The 20,432-nt window shown below is 35.8% G+C and overlaps 1 protein-coding gene across 5 annotated transcripts in view; it reads left to right on the forward strand.

Annotated features, from left to right (window-relative positions):
* LOC101244609 (uncharacterized) overlaps positions 1 to 20,432 on the forward strand; it is a 62,086-nt gene that overhangs the window by 32,391 nt on the left and 9,263 nt on the right. For all 5 annotated transcript variants that reach the window (XM_019215658.3, XM_019215659.3, XM_010327444.4 and 2 more), the window contains exons 14-31: positions 305 to 368; positions 2,873 to 3,021; positions 3,129 to 3,256; positions 3,338 to 3,395; positions 3,723 to 3,820; positions 5,331 to 5,415; positions 5,552 to 5,617; positions 5,698 to 5,757; positions 12,604 to 12,690; positions 12,779 to 12,965; positions 14,528 to 14,571; positions 14,649 to 14,780; positions 14,864 to 14,995; positions 15,111 to 15,163; positions 15,254 to 15,302; positions 16,248 to 16,306; positions 16,597 to 16,736; positions 16,852 to 17,000. In XM_019215658.3, the coding sequence (XP_019071203.1) occupies positions 305 to 368; positions 2,873 to 3,021; positions 3,129 to 3,256; positions 3,338 to 3,395; positions 3,723 to 3,820; positions 5,331 to 5,415; positions 5,552 to 5,617; positions 5,698 to 5,757; positions 12,604 to 12,690; positions 12,779 to 12,965; positions 14,528 to 14,571; positions 14,649 to 14,780; positions 14,864 to 14,995; positions 15,111 to 15,163; positions 15,254 to 15,302; positions 16,248 to 16,306; positions 16,597 to 16,736; positions 16,852 to 17,000 (1,740 nt within the window). The remainder of the gene's footprint in view (positions 1 to 304; positions 369 to 2,872; positions 3,022 to 3,128; positions 3,257 to 3,337; positions 3,396 to 3,722; positions 3,821 to 5,330; positions 5,416 to 5,551; positions 5,618 to 5,697; positions 5,758 to 12,603; positions 12,691 to 12,778; positions 12,966 to 14,527; positions 14,572 to 14,648; positions 14,781 to 14,863; positions 14,996 to 15,110; positions 15,164 to 15,253; positions 15,303 to 16,247; positions 16,307 to 16,596; positions 16,737 to 16,851; positions 17,001 to 20,432) is intronic.

The following is a 20,432-nucleotide window of genomic DNA, read 5'->3' on the forward strand; positions in this document are numbered from 1 at the left end:
GGGTGGTGGTGGTGAAAGAGGGGTCACGAACTGACTCCTCCATGTCCGGTGGCTTGGGCAGTAAATTTTGATCTAGTTGTAGGGGAAAGAAGAAACTGTTGGCCCTTCTCAACATCAATGTGTATGTAACTTCCTTCTCGATGTAAAGATTAAGGTTTTCTCTGGGTCTTTTTTATCTTAGACTAAACACTCTCATTGTTTGATTTCGGCTTCCTTTTCCTTTCTTTGCTTTATCTCTGATGTCATCATATATAATTATGGCTTCCTTGGGAATAAACTCAAATTAATTCTCTTCTATATCCAGTTTCAAGACACATGTGAGGAGAGCCTTGCTGCTGTAGCTGGAATGTTTAGTAGTAAAGCAAAAGGTAATTGCATCATCTGCTCTCTGATTGAATTTTTGGTGGAGAATGAAACATAATATCTTTTGGACATTAACAAATTTTTGACTCGTTTGGCTTGTTGCTAAGTTCAAATGAGTTATTTAGGATTCCCGAGTATGTCAATTATCTCTAGCAGCGATAGTTGACTCATTGATTTAATGACTGTTGTAAATGATTTACTTAGATATGATGAAGTAAAATGCTGGAGTGTCCTGATGAGTGATCTTTATTTGACAAGGTAATAATCTTATTAATAATGGAAATATCTCTCATATACAAGTCGTAAAAAGTAGAGAAGCAACAACATAAATATGATTCTCCACAAATTTTAACCAACTTATATACCCTGAAGAGTGATTTTTTCCAGTCGATTTTGAACTAAAATAGTTAACGATAGATATAGTAAAGTGGTAGCAACTTTTTAAAACAAAGCTTGAATGATGCAGGTATATTTCGTGGCGGATTTGGTTTTATAGTTGGTATCAATTCTATTCCCGAGAATGCGTTGGCATTTGTTCCAAACTGTCATGCATGGTTATCAATATTTTTGAAATTAAAACATCTGGATTGGGCATGAAAATATATTGATCTTCCCATAAGGATGTATAGTATGGATAGGAAAAAAGAACAGCGGGGTCAGTTATGGTAGGGACAGCTAGAAAAGCTTATCCATGAACCAGGAGAGCATACAAAAATGAGGCATAACATGGTTAGCTGTTGGTAGGGAATGACTAAACAAGACATACCTGAGAATCGAGTAAGGTGAGTAAGAAAGACCTGATGAGAATTATGACTGAGAAAGTGACTTGTGAATAGTTCAAGTAGTTACCCTTCAAGGTCGCGCAGTGGTTTGGGCTTGGGACCTCCATGGTGGAGGTCTCAAGTTCGAAACCCCTTGCCAGCAAAAGCAAGGGGTTTGACTTCTGGGCCGAGCTCGTCACACCGGACTTTCCTAGTGCGGTTACCTCTCCTATGTGGTTTGCAAGTTCTTGCATGGGAGCGGGGGTTTTACCTGTGCGCACCCAAAGGGTAGCGGCTGCGGGTTTCCCTTGTCATAAAAAAAAAATAGTTCAAGTAGTTTGTCAATCAAGCATCTTGTAATTTTCTGCATAAAAAGAATAATTACACCTTAAATTTGGACAGCTAAATCTATTATTCACTGTGACACGACATCCTATGTGCTACATGATGCCTTTTACCTCCAACAATATATTCACTCTCATTATCATTTCTTATTCTTGTGCTTTAATAACTCTTCTTATATTAAACGACACATCAATTGCTAATATCATGTCCCGTACCCTATTTATTGGATAACTGATTCTTGGCAGACTAGTTCAAATGAAAATATGAGCGAAATTGTTCATATTGACACGTTATAGGAACTCATTGATAATTGATTTTCATCTGAAGCATTCTGAACTACTCCTTCAGTTGTTGACTTGTCAAATTGTCCTGATGATCCATTTGTTCCCTGTTTTTTTAGATAGTATGCATTAGATATTTTAGGAGAATATTTAGTCTACATATATTATATTTTTATCAAGTGGTGCACAGTTAAACTAGTATGCACTCTGTACTTTAGTTAATTGTCAGGTTTTCTAATATGATAGGCTCTATGATGAAGCTTCTCTTCGCTAACTTGATAGAATGTTTAGATACATCTGCCTTTTTACTTTACTAACTAGTTCTTCTCTTTTAGAAAGTTTAGGCACAATTTTTTTTTTGATAATATTGTGAGTACCTTAGAGACGAGCTGTAGACAGAAAATAGTGAATCTCAAATTGTAAAATGTGTTCAACAGGCACACTGTCAAACCTCCTTGGCCAAGAAATCAGTGTAGGTTTTTAACTACAACAAAACTCCATTACCTTTGCTCTTGTGTATTTGTTTTCAAATAAGTTACATGATTTTGTCCTTCCTTTCTTTTACTTCTCTTAGTCCCTCCTTGGTGTGCTAGGTGGAACTCATTGAAATGCAGTGCATCAATGAGAATATAGCCACTGATTATGTTCCCATTGGATTAAGAACTGTAATAAAAAACTGAATTTTCAACATATGTTATGTACCTATGCTCACGAAGTAGAAATGCTGAAGCTTTGCTTAAAAGCCTATATCATTCAGACTTTTGTGATTGCAAGCTCTAGGGAGTTCAGATATATACCTAATTCTGTTAGTTGGGAAAAGGATATGAATGTGAATTTGGTTGAGTATCGTGGTGCTTATTTGATGCTAAAATGCGAAGTAATTAAATATCATTTGGTTCCTCTATCGGAACAATAAATTGATGTGTTGGGCTTTACTTGTCTATGTTCTTCCTCCTGATAGGTGGGTAGACTTAGGAGCTCCATTTTGAAGGTGGGGGCAGGGAGTCAATTCCTTCCGTTGTACTTTGCTAGCCTTATCACTGTCTTAGAGTCATATCTTGCAAAACCTTTATCACCTGGATATGTTAATTTTAACTAATCACTGAGCAATTTGTTTTATAGGGATTGAGTGGAGCTTAGATAGTGATGCGTCGAATGCTGCCGTTTTAGTTGCAAGTGAAGCACATGCAATAACTTTAGCAATTGAGGGCCTACTAGGAGTTGTTTTCACTGTGGCTACTTTAACAGATGAGGCGGTTGACATGGGTGAGGTAACTAGTTGAGTTGCTGTCCTTCTCTTTGGCCTTTTTTATATATCTGAAAGGCAGTTAGTCATATGACATACTTGCTACTTCATATTTTGTCTTGGAGTGACCAGCTTGACTCTCCAAGATGTGAGTCTGATCCACCAGCGAAATTGACCGGAAGAACTGCACTTCTTTGTGTATCGATGGTTGACTCAATGTGGTTGACCATTCTTGATGCTTTATCGTTCATCTTAGCGAAGTATGTGTATTTTTCATATCTATGAATGAGCCCATATAAAATGCTGTATGTACTTACTTTCATCTGTGATGTACATTAAAGGTCTCAGGGGGAGGCTATTATTTTGGAAATACTAAAAGGCTATCAAGCATTTACTCAGGTAATATTTGGTCAAATTAGATCTCCACATACTGTATTTGTTCCTGCAATATTGGCCTTCAATTGAATTGTGTGCATCTATTGAGATCAAGAGAATTTGGTGTTATGTTCATGGAAAACTACTTGGCAAAAGATGTATTTAGAGGACACTGAATCCATTATAGATATCCCAGGTTTTTCTTAGGATCCAGATTTAGTTTTCTTACTTTTTTGACAAGCTGTAAATATGGTTTTCAGTGCAATCCATGTGCTGGATCAATGAACACAAATGTTACCTTTGCAAAAAAAATGAAATTCGTGATGATGAATGGAACTTCTTGTTGCTCAGGCCTGTGGAATACTTCATGCTGTAGAGCCTTTGAATTCTTTCCTAGCATCCCTTTGCAAATTCACAATTGGCATACCTGTTGAAGTAGAGAAGAGGAGGTAAATTTAATGCAAACTTTCCTGTTTTGGCCATGACTTTCTTTACTTGTTACAGAATGAATTTTACTGAACCTTCTCTGCCATCATCATGATCGACGGGGCATTGGATCTTGTCGGAGTTGTTTTGTCATGCATCAATCATGCTTTTTAATCTTCTGTATGTTGTCAAGGTTGTTGCTGACACTTGCACTTGCTATATGCTTTGTTCTACGAAGAGTCGTATGTCCATCCTAGTTGTTTGCTTCCTTTCTTCTGTAATTGTTATGCCCAAGCCCAAGGGTTTCAAAGGTGACTTCACTTGGAAATTGCTTTTTTTTTTTTTTAACTTCAAAATGTCTTCCACAATGTCCCTGAAAGATTAATTTCCATCGTAGAGTAGGTGAAAGGAAGAATAAAATCGGGGATGGATGTACAGTTTGGTTATCAATAATGGAGGGATAGCCTTGTGAAATGGCTTTCCACCTTCAACCACGGGGTTTAGAGTGACCACAGCAGCACAATAAAATGCTAACATGTGGCTCTAGGGAAAGAGGTCTGGGGTGTGTTTTATCATATTAAAACAGGGGTGCTTTGTAACTCTTATAACATGTAAATTATCAATTAAGTTTAAGTCCCCGCATAGACCCGCGACCCGCGCCTCATTATTTTAAAAAGATTACTTCGATCCTCCTCACCCCTGTCCCGCACAGCCTTAAACCCGCACCTCCTCGCAGCCTTAAACCCACCCCACCCGGTTTCGTTCCATTATTAAGATCCATATATATCTGGAATCCAATTTTGGAGAAATGTGAGAAGAAGTTGCCAAGGCGGAGATCACTGTACTTGTTGGTGGGAGGCAGACTTTGATGCCCTAGATGCTTTCCAACTTATACGATGTCCCTATTTCATATTCCTCAGATAGTGGTTCAAATGCTGGATAAAATCAGGAGATCTTTTCTGTGGCAGTGCAATAAGGAGAAAAAGGTTGTCTCCTGGTTAAATGGAATAATATTATCAGTAGCAAATGGCAAGGTGGATGCAATATTTTTCATACTCTCCTACCTTAATCTGGATGCAAGTCATCCTTGCTATCTGAGGTAGATATTTTCTTTCTAATTAAATCAAACAATGAAGAATTTTCTTTTATTTTCAGAAGGCCTCGTGTTCGAGGCTGAAAGCATTTATTATATGTCATCCATTGACCCCCTCGGTAGATTGTGTGGGTAGGTGAGCTACTTTAAGATAATGATGGACTATCCTCTCCCTGTCCTATGTTTTTAGAGGAACAGTTGATGTAGTGATTTATTGGAACTACACTTGTGGAGTTTCAGTTTGTAGCCCAAAGACTTCAGCTGCTCGATTAAGTACACAAGTTCGTGCGGAAGTGGTTACTTATCTTATATTTTTAGTTGGCTAATCTACACATCAAGCTGGATGTAATTAGGATGATGTTCGATCATATGTGTTACTTTTCTTTGAAAAAGTTATGTGCAATTTGTTGGATTAACATGCTCATTAACAATCTCTACAGTGTGGTACAATCTCCTGGATCTAAGCGGTCAGAAGCATTTCTTGAGCCAAGGGAAACTGTTGTTCTTACTCCTAAGAATGTGCAGGTTTTTGTTGTTTGTCGTGTTTGTAGTATCTATTGCAAAATTCCTCTCACATTTTACTTCGGAGAGCCAATTTTATTTCATGATATATGGTTTTTGAGCAACTTATAATGTTATTACTAGTGCTTCTGTATCTCAGGCACTTAGAACACTATTCAACATATCTCATCGGCTGCATAATGTTTTAGGTCCTTCATGGAGCTTGGTGAGTTAGTCCACTATCTGCATCTTTCGAAAGGTTAGAACTATATGCTCCTAATATTTGCTTTCTCTAAATATGTATAGGTACTGGAGACACTGGCTTCTCTTGACCGAGCTATTCATTCTCCACATGCAACTACACAGGTAACATTGGGTGTCATCCAAATAAAGGGCTAGTTGCACTTCAATCATAGTTTTGGGAAAACCGTAATATTAAATTGACCTTCTTCAACAATGATAGGCTAGTGGTCTACTTAATTTCCTTTTGGGTTTTGTACTCTTTTGCTTTCATTGGCTATCTAAGGGCTAATAGCCTAATAAGGAGTAAAACATGGAAAGAGATTAAAAAAATGCTATAATGTCAAGTAAGAAGGAGAAAAAGGGAAGATTTCGGTAGCTTTATGGTTTTCTGTCAATATATATATATTTTTTGAAATTGACAGTGTTATCAAAAGCAAAAAGCGTGAAAAGGCTCTATGATCTGTTGGAACTTTAAGGGAAAAACACAAATATAGCATGGGCTTTAATGAAAAGAGGTGCAGAGGGAGAAAAAGAGACAAATACATTAGTCCAAGGCTAATAATTTATAAACATGAGTGACAAATATACGAACAATGAAAATGAAAGACAGTTATAATAAAGTGAAATATCAATTGTTTGGTGTCATCTCTTCAGAAGAGGTTCATTGACAAGCAAAAGTGTATGTCTTGAAACCTTGATGACGACTCTGAAGCGCATGTTAAGTTAGGCTAAGTGCTCAACATGTTTTTAGCCTCACTCAGCGCTTAAATGTACCTTTGATAACACTGGAAAGTGCTACGTTTTCCCTTATATTCCTCTATAGAACTAAGTTACCTAACATTTCTTTTGTAAGTCCTATTGACAGAAAAAAATGATCACTGTTATGTCTCCATCTAATAGTCTCAGGCACATCATTTTTTCCTGTGAAAGCCTCAATCTCTATCTCTTGTCCACTTTTCTACCTCCCAAGTCATTTAAACCATCCTTGAGTAGACCAGCAGTAATTCACTGTTTCATTCTTGTCCTCCAGAACAGAATTGTATTGGCAGTTCCAACTCTATCGCAATAAGACAATGACTTGAGGACCAAAATCACTATTTTCCCTTCATAAAACAAATCCTTTTCTTTTAGCATATTCACCCTGTTACAAAGAAAAGGAAGAAGAACTTCAAGTCTACAAGGTGTAAATAGTAGGAAATCGCAGCTATAAATTGCTATAGAAATCTGAAAGTGAAGAAGGCTGAAGTTTTTTGAGTTCTATTTTAAGTTCTATTGATGTTTCATAACACAAGGTCTATTTATAGATAAAGTGTGAGAGTTACGACCACATTATAAGCAAAATATCTCACACCAAACTATTACATATGTGGCTCACTAACTCATTTTAAATCAAAAGACTTATCTACTGCAAAAAATCTACAATCTAGGAGTTACTAGAGGAATCTTAATTTCCTAACACTCCTCAAGATTTTTCATTGGAACTGCTTGCATCCTTTGAAACTCAAACTTCTTTATGGAAAGAGGCTTGGTCAGAATATCAGCTTGCTGATCTTCACTGATGCAATGCACCAGCTTAATTCACCATTCTTCTCAGCATCTCTTAAAGCATGAACCTTATGTTGATATGCTTTGTTCTTCCATGCTGCACCGGATTTTTAGCCATAAGAATGGCTGATTTATTGTCCACATAGATCACTGTTGGTTCTTTTGGCAACAGATTCAATTCCAACAAGATTTTTTTAACCAAATTGCTTGATTTGTAGCAGATGCAGCAGCCACATACTCGGCTTGCACTGAAGATTGAGCAACAATATCTTGCTTCTTTGTGCTCCAAGAAAAAATGCCTGAACCAAATGAAAAACAGTAACCTGATGTGGTTTTGCAATCATCTAAACATCCACCCCAATCACTATCGGAATAGCCAAAAAGAGCTCCGTTCTCCACACTTCTATACCAGATTCCATAATATACCTCAACACCCTTTTACCGGCTCCAAAATGCTTACTGCTGGAACTTTGCATATATTGAGATAACAAACTGGGAGCAAACATTATGTCAGGCCTAGAGCTGTTAAGTACAATATGCTTCCAATAAGACTTCTATAAACTTTTGGATGTGCCCTCTCTTCGCCATCATCCTTCATTAATTTTTCATTCACAACAAGTGGAGTTGCAACAGCTTTGCACTTTTCAAGCTTGAACCTTTTTAACTGATTCAAGGCATACCTCTTTTGGGAAAAGAAAATTCCTTCACCAGATTGAGATATCTCCATTCCCAGGAAACACTTCATTTCTCCTAGATCAGACATCTCAAAAACTTTTTTAGTTAATCACTTCGTGAACCGCAAGAGGATTTTCACCCGTGATCATTAAAATCATCGACAGAAACTGATATCATTATAAACTTCCCATCAGCTTGCCTCTTGAAGTACAAGGTAGGCTCATTTAGGCTTCTGTTGAAGCCTTGAGAAAGTAAATGAGAATCCAGCCTACTATACCAAGCTCATAGAGTTTGTTTAAAACCATAGAGAGCCCATTTGAGCTTGTACACCCTGGCTACTTCACCTATAACTGTAAAACCTTCAGGTTGTTCAACATTGTTAGAATATGAAAGGGTTTTACCGTCCTATTAGAATAGGAATAGGTTTATACAGTCCTAGTAGAACAACAATAGGTTTATACCATCCTATTTAGAATAGAATAGGAATAGTAAATAGTATCCTACTTGGTAAAGGATTGTATTCTAGTGTCTATAAATGGAGTCTCAATGTAATAATGTAAGACACATCAACAACTCAATAATATTTTTCTCATATATTTTTCACATGGTATCAGAGCCTCTACGATCTTGGTAAACAATCAAAGAGCTTCCACTGCCGGCGGGCGGCTATTATCCATATATGCCTCCGCCCGTTCGGCTAATGATTATGTTAAGAAAAGTTGGGTCACTGTGTATCTCTGTGGTGACTATTGTCTCATATATAATTTGTGTAGTACCGTGCCATCTTTTCGGTGAGTACATTTTTTTGCATATCTGATTTACGTAGCACCGTGCATCTCTCCGGACTACTTTTCAAATTTAATTTGTGTAGTACCGTGAATCTTTCAGAACTATTTTCTCATATTTGAGTTGCATAACATCATGTGTCTTTTCAGTGACTCAGATTTGATTTGCATAGTTTCATTCTTCTTTTCGGTTACTCCTCAAATATGATTTGCGTAGGGTTATGTCATCATTCCAACCCTACCCATATTATTTCTCTTTTTCAATGGCATTGTTTCATCAATTCGAACTATCCTATATAATTTCTATAGTTTGGTCATAACATCATTCTGACCCTACCCATATAATTTTATTTCTTAGATTGTGACCACTTTTAGCCATCAAATCTAATACTCCAGCATATGAGCATGTTGCGGTCAATTTTTTTGATGACTTTCTTATTTAATGTCAACTCATCTATTGGTTCCTACACGATCCATATACTTTATACTAGATTTGAGCACTTTGTTGCTCAGGGAGTTTAGTAGCCTTGTATGTCGATTGTGCAGATCACTCTATGGCGTTTTCAACAATTTTTCTCAAGCTTGGTTTTGGAAGTTCAACACCAACATTATGCATCAAATTCGGTATTTCTGTGAAGATTAAACACATTGAGATTGACTGGCATTATGCATCAAACCCAATATTTAATGAGACAAGCACATTGAGATTGACTGTCAAATTTGTCAAGTCTGCAGATGTCTCACCAATCTCCGGGTTAATTACATTTGTAACAAGCTAGGTACACCAATTGTATGCACTAGCTTGAGGGGGAGTGTTAGAATATGAATAGGTGTGTACAATCATATTAGAATAGGAATAAGTTTATACAATCCTAGTAGAATAGCAATAGGTTTATACAATCCTATTTGGAATATAATAAGAATAGAAATAGAAATGTGAATAGTAAATAGTATCCTACTTGGTAAAGGACTGTATTCTAGTGTCTATAAATAGAGTCTCAATGTAATAACATAGACACAACGACAATTAATATTTTTTTCACAAACATAAATGTCTTCCTCAAGCAATCCATTGAGAAATACAGATTTGACATCCAAATGGAAGGTTTTCCTCTTGTATTGTGCTGCAAGAGCGACTTAAAATCTTATTGTCTCATGCTGCATAACAGGAGCAAAAGTTACTCCAAAGTCCACTCCAGATTGCTGGGAATAACCTTTAATTACAAGTCTAGCTTTATGTTTGAGCCTTGAAGATGGAGCCATCTGGGTTGAACTTTGTTTGATAGACCCGTTTGGCACTGATATCGTTCTTCTCTTTTGGCCTATCAACCAACTCCCAAGTATCATTTTTTTAATCGTGAAGTTCCTCCTCTATTTTTGAAATCCAAACTTTGTGATTTGCTTCTTCAAATGAGGATGGTTCAACAAGAGCAAAATTGCATTGCTTATAAACTTTAGCTAGTAATTTGGTCTTCAAATCAAGAGAATCTATAGTCAATTAAACATTTGAATTGTTTTTTGTTCTAGCAATAGGGCTAGAGGAAGTACATTTTTGCAGATTTGGAGTTGCAACTGAAGTACTCCCACCTTGGTTCTGCACAACAGTATCTTGATCCCAATCATAGTGGCTAGACTTATCCCCTACAAGATCTCTAGTCTCTACTGACAATCATCTTCTTGCTACTAACATTGTACACTTTGTATCCTTTTGCAACTGGACTATAGTCCAATAGAACACAAAGTTCTGCTTCGCTATCTAATTTGCCTCTTTTAGCATTAGGAACATGGCAATAGCGCACCGAACTAAATATGTTTGAGTGTCTTGCAGCCATGCTTCAAATGTGTCATGTCTTGGACTGCTCTAGTTGGTAATCTATTTCGCAAATAGACAATGGTATTGACTGCTTCAGCCCAAAAGAATTTAGGCATCTTATTTTCTACCTACATGCATCTTGCCATCTCCATCACTGTTTAGTTCTTCCTCTCGGAAACCTCATTCTGTTCTTGAGTGTAGCTAATAGTGAATTGTTGTTGGATACCCAAATCTTTACAGTACTTGTTGAACTGATATAAAGTATATTCAGTTTTATTATATACTTCAACCGGAAGCCACTCTCCTTTTCTACCCTAGCCCTGAATTCTTTAAAAACAGAAAATACTTGGGATTTGCTGTTAAGAAAGTAGATCCATTTCATTCGAGTTAGATCATCCACAAAGAGAATTAATTACTTATTTCAACTCAAAGAAACTGTCCTCATTGTTCCACATAAAGATGAAGAACCAACTCTAGCTTTTCCTTAGCCTAGTGTTGTAAAAAGCGCGCTTCGAGGCGAGGTGATGCTCCTGAGGTGAGGCGATTTGGAAAAGGCACACGCTTCTACTGTAGAAGCGAGAAGCGCCAGAAAGGCAAAAGCGCACTTTTTTTTAAAAAAGGCGACAATTAGAGTTTTTTTAAAAAAAAATGGTAGTTTTTTTTTAATTTCTGAAAGATACAACTTCAACTGCGTCTCTTTTTCACGACCAAGAAGTGCGACTGCATCTCTTCTTCACGACTAAGAAGCTGCGAGTGCTTCTCTTCTTCAGTCTCTTCCTTATGTAAGTTCTCTTCTCCTTTTCTTCTTCTCTTCTTCAGACTCTTCTCTTTTTCAACTCTTCTACGATTTTTTCTTCTTCTATTTTGGTTGGTTCCTGCCAAGCTGCTGGAAGTTTTTTCTTCTTCTCTTCTTCTCTTCTTCTCTACTAACCTGTTTTTTTTATTCGTTAATATAACTGACTATGATCAGTGTGTATGCTTGCTACTCTGTTTTTTATTTTTTTGACACTTCTCTTTTTCTTGTAGTATTTGATTATGTTTTTGATTTTTTGCTTTATATGTTATGATTTATGAGTAGTATTAACTATCTATTTTCTTTTAATCTTAAGAATATATTACCTCTATTCAGTTATTTAATATTTTTTTTATTTTTATACTAAGTGCCACTTTTTTAAAAAAAAGCGCGCGCTTCGCTTCACGTTTCTGTTAAGCAAACCCTTGTCGCTTTTTTCGCTTCTCACTTCCCAAAACACTGCAGCTTAGCCCTCTAAAGACTTCCTTTAGGAAAGGATCACCTATATGTTTTACCAAATTGACATGACTCACAAACATCTTTGCACATGTCAATTTTGGGTACTTCAAGCACCATACCCTTTGATTGTATATACACAAGTAAGCAAAGATTATAATGACTGAACCTTTTGTGCCAAAGCCAAGTATCACTCAATTCGACATTGAAATAGCAAGTATCACTCAATTCGACATTGAAATAGCAAGTACAACAAAATAACATGAAATTGGAAATGAATTGTCAATCATGCTAATTTTAGCTTTTTTCACATCATCATAAATGACACATTGTTTGTCCTTAAAAATGATCATAATAAGTTGAAAGGACTCCTTGATTAACTCAATTTCATAATTCACAAACATATTTAGTTCTAAACCTTTCTTCATATAATTAGAAATCATGAAATTTTTCATTATTTTTAGATACTTTAATAAACAAAGCCTTTTACCAAATATTTAGGAGTTGGCCAAATATTTTAGGACAAATTATTTTAGGATTTATATTATAGTCCATATTTAATATCATTAAAAAATTGTATTATAATTTAAGAAAATGGCAAAAAGACGATTTTATCTAAAGCGAAGTCTCTTAATGAAGAACGAAAAGTTCAAACAGCATTTCCAAGGGTCTTCATGCTTTTAATACAGTATAGATTTTATTATGAGCAAATAATTCCAAGTAAGAAGCAAATGAATTCTTGAATTAACGTAGCAACTAATTAGCATATTGTATGAACAAATTTACTACTTGAGCCTGTAGAAACTTTTAGGCTCTCCGTATCATTCGGGCGGAATTTGTATTTGTCACCACCAAAGGTTGAAAAATCAACAATTTATCCACTCTTAAAAACCATGATGCAGGAGGTCTCTACAGCTGTGCCTAAGCTCACCAGAGATTCTTCTGGCCAATATAGTGATTTTCATATTCTTTCTTCCCTGAATTCTCAGGTGCTTGAGCTCCCCTTTTTCTTCTCATTTTTACTGTTAACTTATTATTTATGTGTATATAAATATAAAACTTCACTTCTTTATGAAGCTGTTTGAGAGCTCAGCTCTGATGCATCTATCTGCGGTCAAGTCACTGCTTTCTGCTCTACGTCAGTTGTCACATCAGTGTATGTCTGCAGCTCTGAGTGGCTTTGGATCAATGTCAAGTCAAAAAAGTGGAAGCATCATTTTCTCAGTAGAAAGAATGTTATCAATCCTTGTCAATAATGTGCACAGTATGTCCTGAGAACTATTTTCCCTGTTTGTTGTTTCCTTTTCTGTTGTTACATATTAAGGTGGAAATAACCATGAAAATGCACTTTATGGTCCGAGTCACTACTATCTGTTTCAATTTTGTAGAAGGTAACATCAAATATAATATCACACTTATTTATTACTCTAGTCATTCTTCTGAAATTGTAAAGTAAGAGGATGTATTGCAGATAAATGCTATAAGATCAGATAATTTAGCTATCTGGTAAGCGTTAAATGATTTTGACTTCCCTATCACTCTTCTGGTCGTTGAATATATAATTAAGTAAATGGAAGTGTGCCTTTTGTAATAGTTTAAGCTTTTGGATTATGTGGTCATTCAATTTTAATGTGGTGATTACTTGAATGAAAGGATAACATATATCATTCAATAAGTACCTGCATAATTTCATGGAATATACAGTTGTTTCACACTTCTGCTTCCAAGTTATTACAAGTATAACAAGAACCAAAATAAAGCTTACATGAGCTATGAGACACATCTCTGGAAGAGCCTACTTGGAAAATATTCAGAGTACACCCCTTTTAGCTTTCTAAACTATTTTCTTATTCACAATCATGATTGCCCGATACTTGAGTTGGCTTAATAGTTCAAGACTAGGATATATATTTCAAAGAAATCTAAAGTAAAAAATGGACTCAAGTCATAGATGGCCCCTTAAAATTGTCCACAGAATTCACTCAGAGCCTCAACCTAACCTTGATACTTATTAGATACTCCATCTTAAAAAATATGTACCTATTAAACACGTCATGCAGACTTGGCAAAACCTGTGAAATTCACTTGTTGTTGAGTGCGTGAAACCAGTGTTATAACAACTTTATTCTTTTTTCTTTTCAAATCATTCCTTTCTTCTTTTTTCTTATTTTTAAATAATCTTTTTTACCTTACTACTTCTCTCAAGAAAGACACCTCTGCCTTCACTCCACCACCACAAGTCCACCATTTCTTTCCATCTTAACCTCAGTCCATCCACCAATTTTCGATCCAGTAAACACTACATGAGTAATTTCTTTTCAGAAATTAAAAGTTTAAAAGAGAGAGAGAGAGAGAGAGTAGTTCTGGTGGTCCTCGTCACCGTCTTCCTCTTTCACTTTCTCTTCTGTCTTTTCAATCCCCTTTTTATTACTGATTTTTGAGGCGAGAAAGGTATGCATGAAAAATGAAGGACATGGACGGAATGATAATTTAGTGCAATGTCAGGCAAAAATCCCCAATTACTGATATAATTTGAATTGGTAGAAAACTATTGGTTGCCCATGTCAGTGAGGTGAGGGAAAAGGAAAGTTGGGTGTTTTTCTGTTTGTATGACAATTTGGTTTGATGGGGAAATATAACATGGTTTTTGTTTGTGATAAAAAAGTTGTTTGGCCATGACCTTACACAGCAAAATCGCCGGCAGCAATGAGGTGAGGGAAAAGGGAAGTGGGTGTCAGGAAGAAGGGATGGGTTGTGAAGATTAGTTTTTTTCTTTTCATTTTTGGTGATTATCATGGCTACATTATGATCGTATTCTATAAACAGGGGTGGGGCCATTATGGGATGAAGTTATTGGCCACTTTATTGAGGTAATCTAAGCCCAAGTTTCATAAAATATTATGGTTGTACTTATTATATATTTCCTAATATCTTCATGTTTTTGTAGCTTACCAATAGTTCAAATCAACATGTTAGAATTATTGCACTGAGTGCGATGGATCAATCTATTTCTGCTGTTTTAGGGTCTAATGAGTTCCAGGAACATGCATCATCCAAGCTTAAGTGTGCATTCAATGATGTGAGAATTAACCTTTCCATTGGGAGAACATGGGTTTTTTCATGCAAGGTAGTAATATTCCTTACTTTTGACAAACTTTCTAGGTACAAACTGAGAATACAGAGTTGAGGTCACTGGAGTGTTCTGTCATATCTCCTCTGAAAGTGCTATTTTCATCAGCTGAAAACATAGATGTTCGTGCTGCATCTCTGAAAATTCTTCTTCATGTTTTAGAGGTAATGTGATCCTAGTTACTAATATACTTCATAATATTGATAGAGACATGCAGAAATCTCTTCTTGTAATCCTGTCTCACTACTCTTTCTATCTTTCTGATGATCTATCCCTCAGAGACATGGGGAAAAGCTCCATTATAGCTGGCCAAATATTCTTGAATTGTTGAGGTGCTCATCCAGTATTTCAAGTTGCTTAGATCTTTAGAGCCATAGTTCTCCAGTTAAGAGAACACTAAAATCTTGAAATGATGCTTTCAGGTCTGTGGCAGACGCTGCTGAGAAGGATCTCGTTACTCTTGGATTTCAGGTGATAATCCTAAACATTGATCAATTTGAGGGTGCAAGTGAACTAGGACATCTTATGAGATATGCGAGCTCTGTCGAATTTATCTCAATCTGCTCTATGTTTATTTTGCTTAGTGTTGATTGACTCAAGCCAGCTAAAGTAGCAGGACATTCACGGTCCACCAGACATCTTATTCTTTTTCCCAAAACAAAAAGAGGAGTGTTGATTTAGTCCCTAAGATCCTGACTGTTTGATAAACTGGATTGTGGATATCGATTAGATTTACCAAACAAATGAAATATTAAGGACAACTTGATATTTCCTGTTTTCTAGATTCTTCTCATTCTTTGACTAGTTTTCTTTTAATTGTCCTACATCTTTTAAAGGCATTTTGAGGAATATCGAAATCTCGACCACAAAATGATTACTCTTTTATCTTTGCTAAGGTACAGCTTGAAATAAGATGGTTGGTGTACTAAATTCCCTTGTTATAAATGTTAAGTTTATGTTCAGAACATATAATCTCATTTATATTGCTGTCGCCCCTATCGCTTCACTCTGGTTCCGATAGAATGAGGGGAATAGGGAGATTTTGAAGGAGTTGGGACTACTTCTTACAGATAAAGAAAAATCTCGTGGTTATAATTTCTTTTTGATGCACCCCTGAGGTTTCTATCTGCATAATAGAAAATTTGTTGTATTTTGTAGAGAACAATTGTTTTGAATTAGGTTATTTACCTTTTAGTATACTTCTTGAACTCAAGAATATTGTCTTTTTGTAAATATAAATGGGTCGGACGGAGTGCTTCCACATAATTGATGGTGGCTCACTGATGCAACAATCAGTATTTGCTATGTTCTACCTTCTTAATGTTAATACTATAAATGGTGCAACATCCTTGAACATGAAGCTTTAGTTTACATCTGTTTATTGAATGTGGTTTGACTGATGTAATTCTTGCACAGAATCTTCGTGTCATCATGAATGATGGCCTTTCAACAGTACCTGCTGATTGCCTTCACGTGTAAGCTACTTTATGTTCCTGGACTTTGTCTACTTCTCTTCTCTAAATTGGAGCTTCAATAATAGGTTTGAGCACATATGCTTCATCAAAAACTAGGTTCGAGCACATGAATAATGTCTGGAAATCATGATCAATTTGCAAACTGTGGTTTATATGTTTAAATATATGAGAAAAAAGAGGAACTCGATCAAGAGGCTCTTAGATGGGACTAAGAAACAAAAGAGGAATGAGCTGAAGAAAACCAAATAGAAGCAACATATTATTATATAATAATATTATTTCCTTTGCAGATGCATTGATGTGACTGGGGCTTATAGTGCTCAGAATACCGAACTGAATATCAGTTTGACAGCAATTGGCCTTTTATGGACTTCCACTGATTTTGTCATTAAGGGGTTTCTCTGTAGACAGAATGAAGAAAAAGAATTAGGTAAAACCACAGGTTTTGTATAGGCCGTCTGTTCCTTCTCCTATTAAAAGAATGTCCTTAGTTCTTTCTTCTTTTCTAATTGCTAGATGAAAACTGGATGCTTATCTTCTTCCAGATTGCAATGGAATAAAGGAAGAACGGGCTCTCAGATTCTCTGGGGAAGTTAATGACCAAGCACTCCAAATGAATATTGTTGACTGTGACAAATTGCTTTTTTCAGTTTTTTCATTGTTACAAAATCTTGGCGCTGATGAAAGACCAGAGGTATTTATCTTTTTCCGTGGAGTTAGGCTTTTTATTTTTTGAGCAAATAAGCTTCTATGCGATTCATTTATACTTTTCAAGACTGTTCCGCTTAGTTTAGTTTGCAAATAGTTTCTTCTCAATCATTCATAGGTGATTGACCACAATCTTAGTCCATACTATCATTGTGGAAGATATGAGGGATACAAAAGTCTACTGTGCGGCAGGTTTTAAATCATATGAAATCAGTAAAACAGTCCCAGGGAATGAAGCCTGGTTCGGATAGGTAGTGAGGAGTAGACAACAGATGTGTCGAGTGTCTTGTAGGGCCAAAGTAATGCAGTGGATGGTAGGAATATACGCCATCAAAGGTACAGGGAAAGCAATTAAAAGATGGAGGATGAAAGATTAGTTTGCAGACATATCATGTTCACTGAGGAATAACAAAATATGGGAGGTATATTAGGAATGAGGATATTCGGGATGCGTGTTGCAGAAATGAGGATGTTGAGGTGGATGTGTGGGCATAGAAGGAATATTAGGAATGATGATGTTCATGATAAAGTGGGAATGTCCTTATTGGTGAACACGATGAGGGAAGCAAGATTGAGATAGTTTGGATAGGTAAAGAGGAGATGCGTAGATGATTGTTAGGAGGTATGAGAGGTTGTTATAGTAGGTACGAGGAGAGGTAGAAGTAGGTTGAAGAAGTTTCGTGGTGAGGTGATTAGACATGATATGACTCAACTTTAGGTTAACGAGTAGATGACTTTGGATAGGAAGATGTGGAGGAAGACATATTAGGACAATAATGTTAATAGGTAGTGGAGTGTTGTCTTGCTTTCTGAGAGTTTAGGCTTATTTCTGTTTTGTCGTAGTACTACCGGTGTTATTGTAGTTCTTGATTGTCATATCTGTCATCATCTATTTTTTGTCGACCATTGCAGTATTTTGTTGTTCTTGGTCCTTTCTTATAGGATTTGCACTACCTTCCTTCGTAATTGCTATATTTTTTCCACTATTTTCTTCTTCCTTGTACTTGAATTTTTTTACGCTTGAGCCAAGGGTCTTTTGGAAACAACTTCTCTACCTCTATACAATAGTGGTAATGTTCGCATACTTTCTACTATCCCAGACCCAGTTATGAGATTTCACTTAATATGTTGTTGTTGGAAGTACATTATAGTGGTGATCTAAGGTTAATGTAAAATCAATCCTATAAGTGTCAGAGACAACATTCATTGCAGAGTGGGGGCATACAACATTAATAATCGGAAAACTTATCAATACCAGAAGAAGGGCTACTTCCATTTCTTCCCTGATCATTCCTATCTTATCAAAAGGAGTAAATGGACAATAACAACATACCCACTGTAGTCTCACATAGTGGGGTCCGGGGTGGGTAAAGTTGTCACGACTGAGACTAGTCCCTAGTCGTAATATGGTGCTTGTACAACTTTACCCATCTACAGTCCTGACTTCACAGGCCATCAAAAACATCTTTAGTATATCCTTGTTATGTGCTGTCTCACTCGGGCTCGACAAAGATCTTAACTGCATTATGCATATATGCAACAAACTAAAATTGAAACAATTATCATTTTAATTTGCTGTTGGAAATGACTATGAGGAAGAGCCTTCAAAATAGTGTGTTTGGCAACATCTTTGACGACAGGATATCGCCGGCGAGCTACCAAGAAAGCTCGATGATCTGACTCCAACACTGCCATCAAAGCCATCTCTTTTGAAACCCCCCTTCTCTATCTCTCCTAATAAAACAATGATCTTAAATCATGATTTTTGAACATCAGATAAGCCCGAACAACAATCCAGACACTTGAGAACAAAGATTAGACACATCTATTGTGCTTCAGTGTTTGAAGCAGTGAATCAAAATGAAGAGGAAATAGCCAAGACGTATGATTAAATTTATACCACTTTGACAAAAGTGAGAATGAACCGTAAAGAAATCAAACGACACCACAAATGCATTCACAACTAAAAACAAATGAGGGTTAAAACATTTGAAGCAAAACATATTAAATGCACTTTGGGGATACGAACTAAATCAATCAATCTCCAGAACTACCACACAAAAATCGAAAGAACTCCATATATAGTTCAACTAAGAAGTAACAACTCCATTTAGCATCAAATGAGTTAGTACTTTAATGAACCTACACGGCCAAAAACTTCAACACTGTAACTACCACACATTTAACAAAATCATGATCGATTTAGTGATGTAAACAAGCTAATGCACCTTGCAAGAAACTTGGACCACGGTAATGAGGCAACAATTTTTTTTTTAAAAGGACATATTGCATTGTCTTTTGCTTGAACATTAGTTAGTAGGCGTTTAGTCATGCGATACCGTATCACAATATGGTATCGGTAGATGGAATCAGTGTTTGGACATGCGATTTTACGTTGATTCCATCTCACGATTCCATATCATGAGATGCGATCCATATTCTCCAAAAACCATTATATGGAATTACCCTGTAATTTCATATCATGATTGGAGATATTTTAATACAAAAATTGATCCACGAGTTTATATTTTGTTAAAACAACCCCACATTTATATCTACTAACCATTTAATTCATATGTAAATAAAATTTATAATCACATCATTACTTTTAAGATTTGTTATTTTCACCGACATAGAATTTATTATTCTCACCGACATAAAATTTATTATTCTCACCAACATATAGTCACTTTAACTCACACCAATCGAGTGTTGAAGTGATGAAATATTTATGATCCATGAGCATGAAAATATAGTTGCGGATGATATTGACCAACAAATGACTCAAAATAACAATGTTGGCTCGTCTTCTCGATCACATGATCGAGAAATGCAAGTTCAACTTGAGGAAATTATTCGTACTGTGTGGAAGAATTATATTAAAGACTAGCACACTCCAATTTATGTTAAATTTATTATTATTATTATATTAAAGTTATATGAAACAATTAGTTAAGTGGACAAATAGCTTTGTAATAATTTATTATGTGATTTTATAAATTTCTGTTTATTTGATAAGATTGAGTAAACAATTGGGGCTATTTTATAGTTTTACAACTTATAGGATATTTATGAAAAATTGCGACTTTAATGAAGAGTTGTGCCTTTTATCAAAAGTTGTGATTTTTATGAAAAATTGTGATTTTAATGAAGATTTGCGACTTCTTTCAAAAGTTGCGACTTTTATTAAAAGTTGCAACTTTAATGAAGAGTTGCGACTTTTACGAAAGGTTGTGCACTTTCCGAAGGGTCTCAACTTTTCGAAATAGTTGTAAGATAAGACACAATAAAATTTGTCCACATTAACCTTTATTGTCTATAAATAGAGGAATTTCCTTTCATTTTAAACAACAAAAATTTTGATCTTCTACTTTGGTAAAATTAAATATTCATGTGTTTTGCTCCAGTTGAGTGACTT

This window comes from Solanum lycopersicum, chromosome 9, assembly GCF_036512215.1.
Source record: "Solanum lycopersicum chromosome 9, SLM_r2.1".
NCBI classification, from domain to species: Eukaryota; Viridiplantae; Streptophyta; class Magnoliopsida; order Solanales; family Solanaceae; genus Solanum; species Solanum lycopersicum.